General features: G+C 34.5%; 2 protein-coding genes across 2 annotated transcripts in view; one reads left to right on the forward strand and one right to left on the reverse strand.

Annotated features, from left to right (window-relative positions):
• Positions 1-18,409, forward strand: part of LOC133330569 (mucin-2) — a 254,746-nt gene that overhangs the window by 138,424 nt on the left and 97,913 nt on the right. The gene's annotated exons all lie outside the window — the stretch shown is intronic.
• LOC133330571 (UV excision repair protein RAD23 homolog) lies at positions 7,309-8,200 on the reverse strand. The gene is made up of 2 exons (XM_061539010.1): positions 7,835-8,200; positions 7,309-7,770 (listed from the first exon to the last, which is right to left on the reverse strand). The coding sequence occupies exons 1-2, from the start codon at positions 8,198-8,200 to the stop codon at positions 7,309-7,311; spliced, it is 828 nt and encodes a 275-aa protein (XP_061394994.1).

The following is an 18,409-nucleotide window of genomic DNA, read 5'->3' on the forward strand; positions in this document are numbered from 1 at the left end:
ATAAGATATGTAATATTTGGAATAAACAGACATATTGGTAATAATTTATGCAAATGCTTTATGCAATTCCTATCAGATATATTTGAAATAATTACCGCAAATTATTGAAATTGCGAAAAATGATTTCTAAAGACCAGGCTTTATTGCCAAACCCCGTCCTTGTATTACACATGCCACTATTTCAACCTTTTTCCGAAAACAAGTGTACAAAACATTAGTTTTCTCACCTCCTCTAAGAACGGTTAGAGGAGAAGAAAGAAAAAAGCCAAACCCTATATGGAAAGCACCACAAGGCCTTACATTTTCCTTAAGCACCTTGACATTAAGCCATCCCTGCCATATTGGGACCAATGCGAAACACATCAAATGGAAAAGCTAAAACAATTCCATAACCAGTCATATTTTTTAACAAGGAAACATAATAATGAATGGAAAACAACAACAACATAGAAGTAAGAAACATATTACCTTATGTGTCTGTCAACTTGCCACATTATATATGCTACCGTATCAAGCTTAATAAAATCGTACGTACATACTTATATAGTAGAATAGTAGTAGTAAAGAAAGAAAGAGAACAATATGAAACAAACAGCTGTCTAAATACGCAATCCGAATCAAGCGAACCTTATAAGGTAATGCCGGTTGGAAACTATTTTTTTTTGTTGAATTGAATTTTGAAATTGTTGTTTCTTCCTGATATTGGCATAAAATAAAAACGTCAAAAGGAAATCTATGCAAACAAGAAGTGGAAGGTGAATGAGGTTATTGTTTATGGATTTTCTTTTTTTGTTTGAATTTCAGAACAGGTGTTCATTGAAGAGGGTATTGTTTTTTTGGATTTAGTTTGCATGGCTTGTTTTCGTTATCACGTTGCTTAATCTTTACAAATGTCAAGGGGTACAATCATTTGATTTTTATACGCTACACAACTATGTTGTCAGGGTATTATAGCTTTGTGCAGCCCCAAAAGTTTGTAACGCCGCGAAATATTGGTCCTAGACCTACCGTTAAGTATACCGATCGTCATATCTCGGCTAGCTGAGTCGATCTAGTGTATCCGTCCGTCCGTCCGTCTTTCCATTATAATTTGTAAACACGGTACAGGCCACAGTTATGGACCAATCTTCACGAAATTTTGCATGTAGGGTGGGTTCTGACCAATGAAGACCCCTATTGTTTTTGGTAAAGATCTGTTAATATTTAGGGGATGAAATGGACGAAATACTTAATTTTTGTCAGTTTTTCTGGTCGCTCTAGAGGCCGCAATTATGGCCAGAACATCACGAAATTTTTCATGGAGAAAGGGGATCGGGCCAAGAACAAGTGTGCCAGTTTTGATAAATATCGGTCAATATTTAGCGGGTCAAATGGACCCTGATTTTGTGTGAAAAATTACAAAATGTGTATTTTATAACGTATATATTTATACCTGAAGGACATAGACCCAAGAAGTTGATGGTGTATCGAAGATGAGTGGTTGGCCTTTAAATTGATACCAATTATATTGTCTTATGTTCTCGAATGCGGGAGTTACACTTACATATTTACATGTGTTTACGTATTCATATATTATTTAGTAACCCATTACCACACTAGAGGGCGTAAATATAGCGCTGATCGTTTTGAAACGCCTATAATTTTCGAATGACCGAAAATTTGAAGAGCTTTAATTAGAAGAGCTTTACTGAATATTTATAATATTCGGAATATATGCCAGTGTAAGGAAGATAAGCTGTTGGCCTCTAATCGATAGGGTGCAAATATCACGAATTATTGTCAGGGTCGGAATAAACATCCGCAGAACTTAGAGTTCCGTGGTAGTTGTGTAGGGTATCGTATGGTCGACCCCGTCCGAATATACTGCTCCGCTCACTGGTTGAAAATGAAAATAAAACCAAGAAAAAAAAGAACATAGATGGGCAATATTGCCAATTTTTTAACATAGCTGAAGCGGAGGTTCACCCCTTTATAACTCGGGAACTACTTAAGTATATGAAAAAAAGTGAATAGTTTTGGGTTAATTGATCTGTCGTTGCAAACTGTTCATGATATTGACCTCCAAACTTTATTTTGGTGGAAGCTGTGTCTACTTTAATGTAAAAAAATGTGTAAAAACACGTTGAGGCGAACCAGTTTTTTTATATTCTCTATCGATTTGTGACTAAGCCACTCATTGCACGGTCTTCATGTCAAAATAAAACTAGAAGCCAACAAAATGGGGACTACGCCCACTATGTATCATTTTTCAAAATTTTCACTGCATCTACCTTTAAATGATGCTGACATTTTGAAGCTCGATTTTGAGTGTTTTTTTAATTTTACTTCTAGCTTTAATCCGCAAACAGGAATTTATAAAAATCGATTATAAGATTATTGTAGTCGCGAATCTGCGTAATTTGATATGTATTTTGTGTATGTAGTATGCACAGCTTCAGAGTAATACTCATCCGAAGGTGCGAATTTTGTGCGATCAAATTTCTAAAAAACCTATTTTTCGGGCCAAATTTTTAGATCTGTCAACTGAATGATATGGGTACCCGCGATCAATAAGGTTCTTTACGTTTCGGATGATATAAAACCTTCTTCGTGAAAATCCATCTACTAGAACGGCGGGAACTGACCTTCCAAAAACACGAAATTTGGCAAAAAATGTTTTTGAAAATATCGCGGATTTATTTGCGTTTTCTGTGTATCATTTCCGCTTCAATAAATGACCTCATACGGATTTTGATCTTTTTCGAAAAGATAACTTTAAAAACTTCAGCCGAAAGAGAGATGCACGCGATTTATCTCAAAAATAGATTGTGCTGGCACATCCATGGTTCTTAATGGACCACATTGAAATGGTATAGATCGATGTATTTTTTTAGGGTGCACACCGAAATCGGATGCGCGTTAATGGCATATGGAGTTTTCGGAAATTATTCGCGTTTTACGATTTTTTGGGTACTTCAAAATATCGTGCGGCACATCTTAGCCGTCAAATGAAATTTCGCAAAATATATATGGATTGGAAGATAAACTTCAGTACTTCCTGGAAACCGCATGCGCATTAAATGATTTTGAGAATTACGCGATTTAGACGCAATTTAAAATGTATATTTCATACTATAGTTTTATTTTAAGATTTATTCCTATTTATAGAATTCTAAGATTTATCGGAAGCGTCTTGATATAATCCGCAAGGCGTATACTTATACACAAGAAGTGATTATTATTATATATGTCAATTTTTCGGCGAAATTCGGGTAAAATAGCAGAATAAACCCAACATTTTTTTCTGAAATTTCTTGTATACAATTAAAAAAATAAATATGATGACATTATTTTTTCGAACCAAAAAAAATATTTTTCCTCAATATCTTGTTTTGTTGTCGCTGTGATTTAGAAACCGCTACACGGACTTGTGTGATTTTGATATCATTTGATTCATCATGGTGTTTAGATTATGTAGATATTTTTAAATTAATTTTTAGGTGTGTGTATGTCATTAATATAATGAAAATATTGATGTAATCTGGTATATATTTTTTTATTTTTCTCATATTTCGCGAATATGTGCAACTTTATCGTGATTATTATAATATATTCATATTCTTATTTTACGGAGGAAGATATATATCAACTTTTTTGGTCAATATAATAAACGGCGTAATTTTAAGATTTTTTTCTTATGCCCAAAATTAAAACCCCGATAACTTTTGCGCGCATCAACCAAAAATTTGATCGCGAACGGTATCGGAGTCAGAACATTTTTCTCTATATGTGTACCAAAAATCATTGATGTGCCACAAAAACAAAAAAGCTGATTTTTTGAAAATGGAATATTAAAAAATTGGCAATATTGCCCAGATATACATATGAAATGTGTGTATCTATTCTAATTACTTTTCTGATGTCTCTCTAAAAATTCGATTTTCACGCTCGGTCAATATTTTAATAATAATAATATGTTAAGGTCTAAGGGGTGACTTTGTAAGTGGGCTACACCGAAATGAGGCCAATATTGATATTTCGGTAGAGAGATGTTCTCCCCTATGATAATCAAAACCTAGACACTTTGAAAAATCAAACTACATGCGAAGGGCTTGGGCCTTAATATGGGAAAATACCCAACGATTCACGGATATTTAGACTATTTGTTTGGAATATTTTTCTCTCAATGAGAACTCAAAATATGAAATAGGAGCCAATTAATAATTTGATCTGAAAAGTGTGCCAATATTGTTAATTTTTGGTAGGAGAAGATTTTGAGTTGTTTTCGAAAATAAAGCAGGAAGAGAGGAGCTGTAGTCGGAAATATATTTTGACGGTTTGAATGGAGCATCCATAGGGACTCTAAAAAGTTTTGAAGACACTTGTCATAGATGGTCTGTGAACTAGAGAATCATTCACATACGAGGTGAGAAACATTGAGATTTTTCACAGATGAGGTGAGAATCTAGAAGACTTTCTATATAAACGAGACTTTCTATATAGGAGACTTTCTATATAGTCTTAATAGAGAGAAGAATTGTGTTATTTTAGAGGAATTACTGCGAATCTTTAGAGCCGAACTGAAGGGAGTCCTCAATATATACGAAGTTTTGAGTCTTTACATACGTGTCGAATACTCAGAGATGGCCCGTCAGAAACAGTGACGTAAATGACATACATTTCCGACGTAGGTATTATACGTCAGAAACGTCGGAAACCTACCCAAATCCATTAGGTTTTCGACAAAATAGCTATTTCCATTACTCAATTTGGAAATTACGCATGCTTTACACAAATCCATATAAAATTTCAAAATTTTCTTCTCGAAAAAATTTAAAAATTGTTATCAGTTCTAGTAAGGAATAGTCAGATATATGTAAAAATAATATATATTCTTGAAAATAACTGTGTATGCTGATAATATTGATATAAATGACGTTTGCTACGTTTATTGCATTTTATACAGGTATATGACGTTTTCGACATTTACACCTTTTTGACAGTCGAAAACCTAAAAATTCGTCACATGGACCATCCCTGCGAATACTGAATGCGAGAAGGATCTTCCGCGAAAACGACAAACTGTTTACCGGGGAGTCTTTATAGACTGATTGAAGCGAGTCTTTGTGAAAGTGATGAAGATCTGAAGACCAATAATTATTTTATGGGCTTGGGAGTTTTTTTTCATAGAAGACCGAAAGCCGAGGAGTTAACCAGCGAAACTTTCACATTATGTGAGAACCAAGGAGATTTTCACCGATGAAGTGAGTACCTAGGAGACTTTCTATAGAAGAGAAGGACGTCTTTATACACGAACCGAATGAAGTCTTTATAGACAAACTGAAGATACTCTCCGTTGCCGAGTTTAAGGATTTCTGGGAGGATCTGTAGAAAAACTGAAAAGAGACCTTTATGGTCGAGTTGAAGTAGGATGACTGAGAGGAATCATTATGAACGTTCTGAAGTCAAAAGTCTGAATGGTCTCTATAGACGAAGCTTTGCAATTTTAGATGAAGCTTTGGAACTTTATAGACGAGTCGAGTCCTTCATAGACCAACTGGATACCAGGAAATCTTTCAGAAACACGGCGTGTTTTATATCAAGGAGTATTTGTAGACAAGCTAAAAGGAGTCTTTACAGATGGGTTGAAGGGAATCTTTACAGACGGCTTGAATCATAGACTATCTGAAGACCAAAAATTTTTGTATCGGCTAGAAAGTTTTTTGTAGAAAATCGAATGCTTATAAGTCTTTTTTTTTAGAGAGTTGAAGCTCAAGAGGATCTTTTTTTTTAAAAGAAAATAAAGGATAGTAAGTCTTTCATAGAGGACCTAAAGGTCTGGATGTCGTTATAGATGATTTGAAGCCACACATATTAATAGAAGAACTTACCAGAAAGTATTTATAGAAGACCTGGGAGGTTAGGGAGTCTTACTACACGACGATCATGGCTATCAGACACGGGGTAAAGGACAGGTAATCCGTAATGGACTTATCATGTTTCTACAATTATGTTGGGAGATATGGAGTTTTTGTTAGGCGAACGGAATGTAATTTGAACCTGAACGGTATGATATATCCGTAAACCAACTGAATAGTGTTTTTATAGCAAGTCCTTTATAGGCGAACTGAATGTCGGGAAGGCGTTATAGATGTATTGAAGCTAGGAGTCTTAATAGAATACCTGGTGGTTGCGAAGTCTTTATAGACGAGCTGAAAACCATGGAATATTTCACAAACGAGATGTCTAAATAAATGCCAGAGAGTCTACCATTGGCAAGCTGAACGTTTCGAAGATCAGGGCGTGAATGACAGGAAGTCTTTTATGGCTAATGTTGAATGCCTGGTAGTTGTTCATACAGTACTGAAGGGAATCTTTATAGACGAGACGAACTGATTGTCTCCTAAATCCATTATTGCATTATATTTCCAATAGCTTTCTAAATATATTTAAAAAATCGCTCTTATATATTTCTATAACATTTCTTTAAAATTTCTCGATTGCAGATCTGATAGATTCCCAAAAATATTATATGAACAATTCCTGATTCCTAAAAATCATAGCTTTGTTATCACGACCCTCCTCATATCCTATAAAATATTTCTCGCAGTCCTATATAAATATTATTTAAAGAAATGCTCGTATCCACTTGTAAAACTCAACTTAAGACTTCTTCGGGTATAGTCCAACATTACTTTTTTTAACTCACGATGATACTTCTGATAGGCCGCTACAATATTTTGTTTATAAATTCACTTTTTAAGCGTTGAAAAACTCCCAAAAATAGTTTCGAAATATATTGTTTAAAAACTTTAATATAAAGGCTTATCGGAGCTCAAAATAATACCTTAATAAATTCACGATTCTAGATCTGATTGTCTCCTTATATTAAAAAAAATCAATAAGAGCTATCATATACCCCTCATATATTTTGTAAACAATTTAGACCTCAAAAATGTTTCAATAAAATCCACGATATATATTTCTAAACTAATAATATCTCTGACAGTTCTATAAATATATTCCTTAATATAGCTTCATTTTTTTATCACGATAACATTTAGAAAGAAATACGATTACGGTCCTCTTAACAATATCTCTCGCAGTCTTATACAAATATTTATTAAAGAAATTATCTTTGACACCCTTAAAATTTCTCCTAAGAATCCCAAGAATAAAGTCCATTTGTTTTCTCTTCTCTTTCAGGTAAGTTCAAATTCAACAATCGATTTTTAAAATATCTCTAAATTGTTCTCATTGTAATTGGTAAGTAAAATCACACAAACGCATTTAACCCTTTAAATTTATTTATTCAATTACATTTCAAAATTAATTAAAGAATTTAATCAATTGTTTGGCCAAATCTTGAGCTTTATCGGCAGTTTTTTCAAGTACAGCTTGCAATTGATTACCTTCGGTTACGGGGGCTTCGGGAATTTCTGGTACAGCTGTAGTGGGTGGGGCAACAGTTGTTGTGGTGGTCGTGGTTGTAGTAGGTGTCGTTGTGGTAGCCTTGGTGGTTGTTGTTGTTGGAGCCAAAGTTGTGGTGGTTGTAGTAGTGGTAGGAGCGACAGTGGTAGTAGTAGTTGTTGTTGTGGGAGCAACACGACCCTCCAAACAATCTTGCAAATGACGATATACCAGGGCGGTGTCTTCAACGTATTTACGTTCGGCAGCCTTGCAGCATTGATCGTGTCTCAAATCAATCAAACGGAATTTCTCATGCATAATGCTGGCATATTCGGAAGCATTGCCGGAAATGCTGTAGACAGACTTGGTGGTCTTGGCGCCCTATAGGAAAAATATATATTTTTTTAATTATCCTTTGTAATCTCCTCTTCTCTCTCATACTTACAATATCAGCATGACAGCTGAAAATACCCAAAGTCGAATTCATGTTATTACAGGTCTGAACACTTTGACAAACTTCCTGGGCACTTTGTACAATGGCACTGCGTTCAACTTTCATTTCCTCTTCAATGAGTTTACGTCCATCCTTGGCATTCACCAGACACAGATTATAATCCTTACTGTAGGTCTCACCGATTTCATTTGACTTAACCATGTAGTCATTAAAGCAGGCCATTGTCACGGCAGGATCACGGCTAACCATACGGGAACGGAAAAATAAATTGGCCAAATTGTGGCCACCGGGCAGAGCAGCATCGGTGATTTGGAGTAGCACTAAGGCCACAATGAAACTTTTCAAAAAACTATTCATGTCTTTGGCGATTTATTTTCTTCTTATGGTCGTTGTCTGGGTCGCGTTCTGTCTAGTTCGAAGGATTTCCTGAGACTGTTTACGCTAACAATCTGCCATGGAATTCTTATAGGTTTCTGGCTTTTTTGCACAGTCTCCAAAGACTATATCTGCTGTTAGGTTTTCTTATCTTGTAGATAAATGGCAACACGATATTTACTAACTAATCAGTTATCAGCTTATGAAAGGAAAGTGAATCTGCATAATTACAGCCAGAGAGCAGTACCAAAGTCACATTTTCTTCTAACGACATGGTGTGTAGATGCGAAAGTGTTTTTTGTTTATTCTAATTTGTTGTTATTTGATGTTGTTTAGTTAATTCTAAATATATAGTGTGCCTAAGGGGAATTGAGGTCGACTTTGCTATGGCATTATAGTTTGATAAATATAATTTGCACTTCTTCGGAATTATGCAGTTGTGGAGAGAATTTATGTAAGCTATTTAAAAGAGTGCATTGACAGATTCCAGCCATGGTTTATAATAAACTGGTATAGCTAATATTAGCGTATTACCCTCCAACCTTGACTGTAATTTCCGATAAATCTTGAAGAATCTATTATCTAATAGTCATCTAAATAGAATACTCCAAAATATAAAAAATAACATGATTATAATCTGGTAGACCTGGCTAGAAAACTCAAACTTCAACATACCGAAAAGTGGATGGAACCTTTCTATGAGGGCAACAATGCAATGGGGCCTTTGTATCTCACTACATAGACCTATGTTGAAATTTTTAGTTAGGTTGTTTTTTGTTTACCCATTAATAACCCGGAATGCCATATTACAGCCACTTCGGATATATAATGAGGCTAGAATATTGAAAATACCGAAAATATGTCGAAATCTGCATTAAAAGTTATCTGCAAAGTAGTTCGTATTCACCAACACATTTGACTGTCTAATTACTGTCACTTCGGATAGAAAATGTAAATATGACCTTGCAAAACTACCTAAAATACATTTTTTTTATAAATATGACAAATTTATATTTTATACTAAAACGATCTCTTAAAATATTCGTTAAAATTACCCGATTCTCTGATATATTTCTAACTTTTTTTCCCTTAAAACCACAAAAAATATTCTCTAAAATATCCATGTTTAGAGCTCTGATAGAACTATAAACATATTAATTGAAAATATATGATTAGGTATCTGATAGATCACCTTAATTATTCTGATAGACCACCTTAATTATTCTTAAACAATTTACGGGCTCTGGTAGCCCTCTAAAAATATTCTTAAGAAATTATTAAGTTCTGATAGGCCTCTACAAATTGACTTTAAAAATAGTGATTAGAGCTCGAGTAGTAGAACCCTTAAATAATTGTCTAATAAATCCGGGATAAGTGCTCTGATAACCTTTTTAAATATTCTTTAAAATATCCACAATTGGAGATCTAATAGCCCTCTAAAAATCTGCGTTAAAATCTATGAATTGAGCTCGAATAGAACAATAGATTATAGATTAATGGATAAAAATCCACAATTATATACCCTCTACAAATTTTCTTTGAAAGGGAATAGTACCAATATATGATCGAATGGGCTAGCCCCTATCTTTCGTGATTTTAACAGACGGTCTGGAGATCAGACTGTTTTATACGAACAACACTCCATTTTATGGTGGTTCGTATAAAAATCCGTAATTATTGGCATAATAGACCTTTAAAAATATAATGTAAAACGTTCTCGGCTATAGTCCTATTATGCACTTAAAAATATTCGTTGAAGAAACCCCGGCAATAGGTATGTTAGACCTATAAAATATTTATTGAAAAAGTAGCTCGATAAGTCATCGATTTGTATAAAAACACGATAGATCTTACCATTTTTAATCGATGTTTATACTTCCGAATGGACTCTAAAGATTTTTATACCCTCAGCCTTATGGCTAATGAGGGTATATACACTTTAATACGGCAAAAATGTGCCTCATCGAAATATTGGTTTTAGATACCACGTTTCTTTGGACTAAATCCGTTTCAGAAAATTTAGAGTCGATATACAAATATCTTTCTCGGACGATAATTCTCGAAGAAAGAAATACTATGCACATCATAATATTTCTTCCAAATATTGTTGAAGATGGGGAATATCGGTGTACTCCTTCCGGTCAATATTGTGCAAAAAAAATTGTTTTATAATATCATGTGAACGGACTTTCAGATTTTAACCAAACTATGTACAGCCTATTATCTTTACCAATCCTATATCAAGTCCGATGATGGGACCCATTGCCCCCCCCCTACAAAAGGACAACATTTTCAATATTTTGCATTAAAAAAAACGCGATTATAGCTCTGATTATGGCCCCGATAGCTCTCAAAAATATGTTTATTACGGTTTTTGGCTCTATTAAACCTTTAAAAGATCCATGATTGAAAGGAAAGGCGTTTTTTAATATATCACGATATACAGTCCTTAAACATCCGCAATTATAGCTGTCATAATATTATTGTAGTCCCCTAGCTCTAAGATTTTTGTAATTTTTTATTTAGGAAGCTTCACAACTATAGTTATTGATTTTTAAAAATATTTTTAGACATTTCAAAATACATTTTTTATAAGATTTTAAAGAAATTAAAAAAATCGTGAATTTGTTAAAAATTTTTTTTATAGATGTTCCTTAAGCCTATATTCGGAAACTTCCTAAAGAATATTTAAATAATCTATTAAATGTTTACCTGTATTCCTAATTTATTTCAATTTTATTTATTTTTTTGTAATTGTTTATGTTAATTACAACCCTGATTTTTAATTAAATTTTTATATATCTACTGAGTGGTATCAAAACAGTCGTCTACGCCCTGTTTTACCAAAATAAATATATTTATGTTTGCCTTTTCTCAATGATACGGCAATATTGTTTATTCATCATCAGTTAGTGTTGCTGTGATTTGTCACCGAATTTGTCCATAGACTCTTTGGTCGTCCTCTTATCTCTGTGCGACCATAGTTTGGCTTCTAAGAAATCTAAAGATAAATTGAGTTTTTTTTTAATTTGCACTACTACCTGAGAGATAAGGTACGCAAAAATCGTTGTAGCCTTGTTTATGATTTTCACAATTGCAGATAAATGAAGACGATGTCCACCAAAGACAAATAGCGAGAGTGGGAGGGAATCATTCATAAACAATGGTTGGCTCTATTGGGTTATCTGGTTTCCGCTGCTGTATTTATAGGGTCAACCCCGTTATAGCGTCACTCCTCCCAGTCTTGTCTGTCTGGCGTAAGTGGTGGAGAAGGACAAGCAAGGCGTACGTATTCGCAGTAGCATCATTTTTTTAATTATTATCTGCTGTTTGATATCCAAGAAAATTAAATTTGTTTACATTCGTTATTGCTGTGCTTGTTTTTTTGGTTTATTGGCACAAGATGTGACTAAGTTTTGTGATTTTCTTTTATGAAAAAGACAACACAGATTTATTTTTGCGATGTTAGTATAAGATTGAAATAAACTGGGTTTATTTTTATAAGTCTTTGGAATTCTCTACAAAATACTATCATATTGTTTATTACTATATGACTATATCCGGAATGTATTATTGTGTGATGATTCAATGATGATTTGCTAATAATAAAAAGTAATTATAAGTATAGCTACCTGGTAGGTACATCCAAAGAATTTGTCATTGTTTTAATGGTCTGGGTGGAGTTGGATGCTGAAAACGAAGTCTTGTTAGTTATTCACCTATGATTTGCGATTGTTTCGAAGGAATTTTTACTGCAAAGAGTAGTTCGGAAATGTTTCTGACAACTTTTACGGAAAATCTGTTAAACCTTTTTCTATCAATAGATGACCGGTTAACTGATCATCTACTAGCAGAATAAGGGTCTTGTATTTATTATGCTCCCCCAGAAGGTGGAGTATGCATAAAATTTGTTATTCCATTTGCAACAAATCGAAATATTTTTGACCAGAATATAATTTATCGGGTTCCTGAAGACCGTGTACAACATATTTTTAGACAATCTTAGTCGATGTTTTGACTTAGCCTCCATAAAAACATAAAAAGGCCCTCTCCACTTTGGTTATTAAGAAGTAAAAAGTGTCAGTCGTTGTTGCCGACAGATATGTACCCTCAGCCTATGATTTGCGGAGGTCCTCGGAGTTACACCCAGGTTTTATTAATCGCTATATGTTTTTATCTTAGAGATATTGAATTTTACGTTGATCGAAACTGTTATTCAATTCGCTTCAAATTATATTTAAATGTTTATGAAATATTGGTCCTTTGTGGGAGAGGTACCAGAAGAAGAGAACCGTCGGGTGCCATCTTCGGACTTGATCAAGACTTGGTAATGATAATAGGTTGTGCAAAGTTTGGCTGAAATCGGACATTCCATTCCTCTGATATTGGATTTATAAATATTAAACATTTTGACCATTTGTTGGGGACCTACCAGAAGGAATATCAATTGGTCCCACCTTAGGACTTGATCTTGGCTTGATAAATATAATAGTTTGTATAAAGTTTTGCTCAAATCGGACATCCCTTTCGCCTAATATTGAATTTATAAATATTCAAAATGTTGACCCATTTTGTGGGGAGTGAACCAATGGGTTTCACCTTCGGACTTGATATAGGCTTGGTAAATATAATAGGTTGTGCTTGGTAAAGATAATAGGTTGGATAAGATAAATTTACAAGTTAATGAAATATTGGCCCATTTTTGGAGGAGGTACCAAAAGACGGATCTCACCTTCGGACTTGACCTTGGCTTGGTAAAGATAATAGGTGGTGCAAAGTTTTTCTCAAATCAGACATTCCATACCTCCGATATTGAATTTATAAAAATTAAACATTTGGACCATTTGTGGGCGAGCAATCAGAAGAAGAGGATCAATGGGTCCCATCTTCGGACTTGATCTTGGCTTGATAAATATAATAGTTTGGTTCAAATCGCACATTCCTTTCGCCTAATATTGAATTTATAAATATTCAAAATATTGACCCATTTTGTGGGGAGTGAACCAATGGGTCCCACCTTCGGACTTGATATAGGCTTGGTAAATATAATAGGTTGTGCTTGGTAAAGATAATAGGTTGGTAAGATAAGTTTACAAGTTTATGAAATATTGGCCCTTTGTGGAGGAGGTACCAGGAGGTACGGATCTCACCTTCGGACTTGACCTAGGCTTGGTAAAGATAATAGGTGGTTCGCACCAACCGGCCAGAAAGACAGAGGAACGGCCATTTGTATATCGAATCCAAATTGCCCAATATTTCGATGAGGCACTTTTTCGGCATATCAAAGTGTTGATAACCTCATTAGCCCCAAGGCTGAGGGACCAATATGGTTTTTACCAAATGGTTAAATGGCTAAAATGTGTATCCTGGTTTTTCGGGGCATGAACATAGTCCCCCACGTCCCTCCCCGTGTTGGAGGTTTAGAAAAAGGTCGTCCTGGCCGAACTTGTTGACCGGTAGCAAAGCCACTTGGTTGAGAGGATGTGTGGAAGCTCGGATTTTTTCCGTTCGTTTATTTTTCGTTTTCTTCGATAATCCACCATGAAAGCTGTGAGAAATTATTCCATCTCACTGCGAACAACAGAACACATGGCAGTACGTCAAACCCTACTGAGATCGTTTATGATTAGAAAATATCAAAATTTTCAATTGAAATGTCAGATAACAACACTCAGTGATGCCTAGTTGAAGTTCTATATGTGTCTATATTAAGAATTGGTACTGAACACCCCATGGTGGGGAATTTTAGTGCCAGGAACTATTGAACTATTCGGTTAATATACGATATACTCTTTTTATCTCGAGGAGACCTATATCTTCTAAGTGGTCTGACTTTAAATGGGTATGGCAAATGTACAAATGGGAATCTGAAAATGCAGTACTTCAGTCAAGTTCCAAAGAGTCGTAGAACAAAAAAGTTTTAATCAACTAAAATAATTGTTATTATGTTTTATTATTTCTTGTTTTATTTTGCTTACTTTTTTGCTCTTATTTTTTTCTTTCTTTATTTCTAATCTTATGTAATCCAGTTCTTTGACGTAAGACCATAATTAAAATGACAGACTGGGAACAACAACAACAACAATGATTCACGTTTTGTGAGATTTTCAAGAAATGGGTTTGTTTGTTGTTGCTGTTGTTGTCAGTTTGTTAACCTTTTTTGTTGTGTTTTGTTAGTTGTTATTGTTTTGTGTGTGTCATTTTGCAATAGAAACAAAAAATAATAAAAACTATTTTGTTGTTGTTCTTATTATTACGGTTTGCCGTCGTCGTCTTATTAATTGCCACATTCAAAGCTAAAGAATCAAAAGACAGAAAAATGTCCCACTAAAATATATTTTTTTCCAGTTCTGTGTGACGTAGTTGAATGAACTTGGAGAATGTTGAAATGTTTTGTTGTCATAATATGACGCGACACGCAAGTTTTTTTATTCTTTAGATTTAGATTATTGACAAAGAATATTGTTGAATGGCGTTTTAGGTGTGGGTTGGGACTAACAATTCTATAAATAAAAAATATAAATTGCAGGAAATCACAAGCATTAATAAATACAAAATTGAGTCCATTTAGAAATGTCAGACTGTTCGCACCAGCCATCCAGTGCGAACGATAACTATCGAAGGGAGTAACAGATTTCATCCAAACTTTGCACATCGTAATATTTCTTACAAACTTAATTCTAGTTCGAAGATGGGGAATATCGGTCTACTCCCATTTTATAGGTAACATCATAATGTCTCTCTCATAGAAGTCCTGCTCTCTATTTGCAAAAAAAAACTCCAGTAGTCGTTTTTCACAATCCTCCCTAGATACCAAATTTCGTTTGGTGCCAAGTCCGGACTGTATGGCGGATGCATTAAAACTTTCCAACCAACTTTCCAACTTTTATCGACATTTTCGGCGACCGGGATCTTTAACATCAAAAATTCCTAAACGGAATTTACAAACCCAAAATTGCACATAATTGGCTGCTACAGTTTCGAAACCATAATGCAATGTGTGAGGAATGTACGATTTGAACCAAACTTTGTACAAGCAATTTTCTTTACAAAGTCCAGATCAAGTCCAAAGATTGGACCCATTGATCCACTCATTTTTTTATATCTCCCACAAATCTTCATAATTTTCAATATTTATAAATCCAATATCAAGATAACGGAATGTCCGATTTGAATCAAAAATTGCACAACCTATGAGATTCACCAAGCCTATATCAAGTCCTAAGATGGGACCCATTGGCCCACTCCTTCTAGTACCTGCCCACAAAGGGTAATAATTTTCAATATTTATAAATCCAATGTTCGATTTTAACCAAACTTTGTACAACTAAGGGTCTAAATCAAGTCCGAAGATTGGACCTATTGGTCCACTCTTTCTTGTAAACCCCCCCAACACACACACAAATGGTTAAAATATTTATAAATCCAATATCAGGCGAATGGAATGTCTGATTCGAACCAATCTTTGCACAACTTATTATCTTTGCCAGGTCTAGATTAAGTCCGATGATGCGACCCATTGGTCCAATCCTTCTGGTACCTGGTCCCAAAAACAGTTAATATTATATACATTTTTTAAATTTTATTTGAACCGAATTGCCCCGAGAGTTTGCAACGCAGCGAAATATTGGTCCTAGACCCATCTTGAAGTATACCGATCGTCATATCGCTGAGTCGATCTAGACATGTGTGTTCTAGTCGATCTATAGGCCACAATTAAAAGCCGAACATCACAATCCACGGTGAACGGATTCTGGACAAGTAATTAGAAGGGTTGTACTGAATATTAATAATATTTGTTGACCTCTAGTCGGTCAAGAGGGTGCAAATATCGCGAATAGAATATAGAACCACATAAAGTTATACTTTTTTATATTTTTTGACTTTTTTAATTAAAATGATCTTCTTTAACATCACTTCCTTGACAATGCAATTTTGCACCTCAGTGTTTGTTCTAGTAATTACCCAGTTTTTCAGTGGTCCAGTCAATATGACATTAATTTATCATCGTTAAGATTGTGGCAGAACCATTTTGCAGTCCGTTCACAAGCAATAAAAATAACCTTCAATACGATTTTTTTCATATTGTATTGGCAATTATATTTTCAATTTGTGGTTAGACTCTGGTATTTGCACGGAGAAACAACAAAAGCAAAGGCGAACAACTGCTTCAACACACTTTTGTTGTTATCTGATCAATAAAGCTATTTAAAAATTTTGAACAAAAAATACATATTTTTTTAATAACCGTTTCCAAAAAAAAAAATCGCACCATTTATAGAACAATTGCGTTTTTTCCTCTTTCTCTCAATTATTATTGATTATTTTTGTTTTTCATTGTTATTATTTAATTTTATTTTTGGTTTCTATTTCTCCATATTTTGTTTTCAAGTTCAAATTCAGAAAATAATAATAGTAATAATGAATTTACACGAAATAGTGGTCACGAACATACCGCTATGTGGTTGTTCCGTTAAGCTGGTGTGAGATTTTCCTGTGTTTTTTTTTTTGCTGGTTACCCAAGCAACATAATTCTAACAAACAAATTTGCCCCCAACTCCTTTCCGGCCAACCAACCAACCAATAGCTAACATTTGTGGCTAAAATCTAATGAAATCCCATTGTTGCTGAATTGTACGATGATATGTGAATCATGTTAGGTTTTTTTATTTTGTTGTTGTTGTTATTGTTATTGTTTGCCTGCCACATGATGTTCATGACACAGACAGATTATGAAATGATAATTGTTTTTCCATTTTTTTGTTTTTGCTGTGTTATTCCAGTTTTCTTTGTAGTTTCTTTTCGTTTTGTTCGACGTCAAAGAGTAACGAAGAAAATGTCCCACCAAATTGTCATTTATGTCTTGTTGTAATGCCAGTTGAATGGACTTTTTGCTCGTTACTCATACCTAGAACGGGGAATTGTCGTCACAAACATGGGTCGGTCGGTGTCCCTTAGGACGTTTTTGGGATGTCATTGCTTAGTTCATTGTCGCATGGTATTTACACAAAGACAGTCAGTATGTAAGCTGACATTTTCTTTGTTATTGTTGAATTCTATTTCATGGTTCTTTGTTAATGCGACCAATAAAAAAGTAACTCTTCTACTATTTTATAGAAGAGGAGCTCTGAGAAGTTATTCTTTCTAAAGTAGATATACGCTATAGAAGTGTGCAACTGTCTTTAGAAGAAATAAGGTATTTTATATATAACAAGTAAAAAAAGTCATTAAGTTCGGCTGGGCCGAACTTTTTGTATCCTACACCACATTAAACATTAAATATGGGGACAATGTTATTGTGTTATGTGGTATAAAATTACACCTAATTTAGTTGAAACACAAGCTCCCAAAATACCATGTAGCGTTTTACGGGGGGTTCCCTAAAGGGGTGGACCCATATTGATAATTTGTATACCCTCAGCCATATGGCTAATGAGGGTATATACACTTTGATACGGTAAAAATGTGCTTCATCGAAATATTGGTTTTAGACCCGATGTTTCTTTGGACCAAATCCGTTTCAGACAATTTGAAGTCGATTTACAAATGTCCGTCTGTATGTTTGTCTGGCCGGCTGATGTGCACGATAACGATGTCCAAATATGGGAACCGTTGGTACATTTCTTCTGGTACTTCCCCCCCAAAGGGTCATCATTTTCAATATTTATAAATATAATATCAGGCTGAAAGAAGTTGAACCAAATTTTGTAAACCGTATTATCATTAAGAGCCCTAGATCAAGTGGGAAGATAGGACCATTGGTCCACTCCTTCTGGTACCTCCCCCACAAAATATCCATTATTTATAAATTCAATATCAGGCGAATGGAATGTTTGATTTGAATCAAACCTTGCACAACCTAGTATCTTTACCAAGTCTAGATGAAGTCCGAAGATGGGATCCATTGGTCCACTCCTTCTGGTACCTCCCCCACAAAATGATCGATATTTTCAATATTTATAAATCTAAAATCAGGCGAATGGAGTGTCCGATTGCAACCAAACTTTTGCACAACCTATTATCTTTACCAAACCTAGATCAAATCCGAAGGTGGGAGCGGTCGGCCCACCCCTTCTGATAACTCCCTCACAAATAGTCAATTTGTTATAAAGTTTTAATTTAATTTTGAGCGAATTGAATATCCGATTTGATCTGAAACCTCTTTGATAAAAACGTATAACTCATATAAAG

The sequence above is a fragment of the Musca vetustissima genome, unplaced genomic scaffold, assembly GCF_032173495.1.
Source record: "Musca vetustissima isolate MV318-11 ecotype Yass unplaced genomic scaffold, APGP_CSIRO_Mvet_v1 utg23084, whole genome shotgun sequence".
NCBI lineage: Eukaryota > Metazoa > Arthropoda > Insecta > Diptera > Muscidae > Musca > Musca vetustissima.

Excerpts from the sequence above, each read along its gene's own strand:
- LOC133330571 (XM_061539010.1), bottom strand. The coding sequence starts at position 8,200 with ATGAATAGTTTTTTGAAAAGTTTCATTGTGGCCTTAGTGCTACTCCAA. Across the intron at positions 7,771-7,834 it reads TCAGCTGTCATGCTGATATT|GGCGCCAAGACCACCAAGTC; the intron begins GTAAGTATGAGA and ends TTTTTCCTATAG.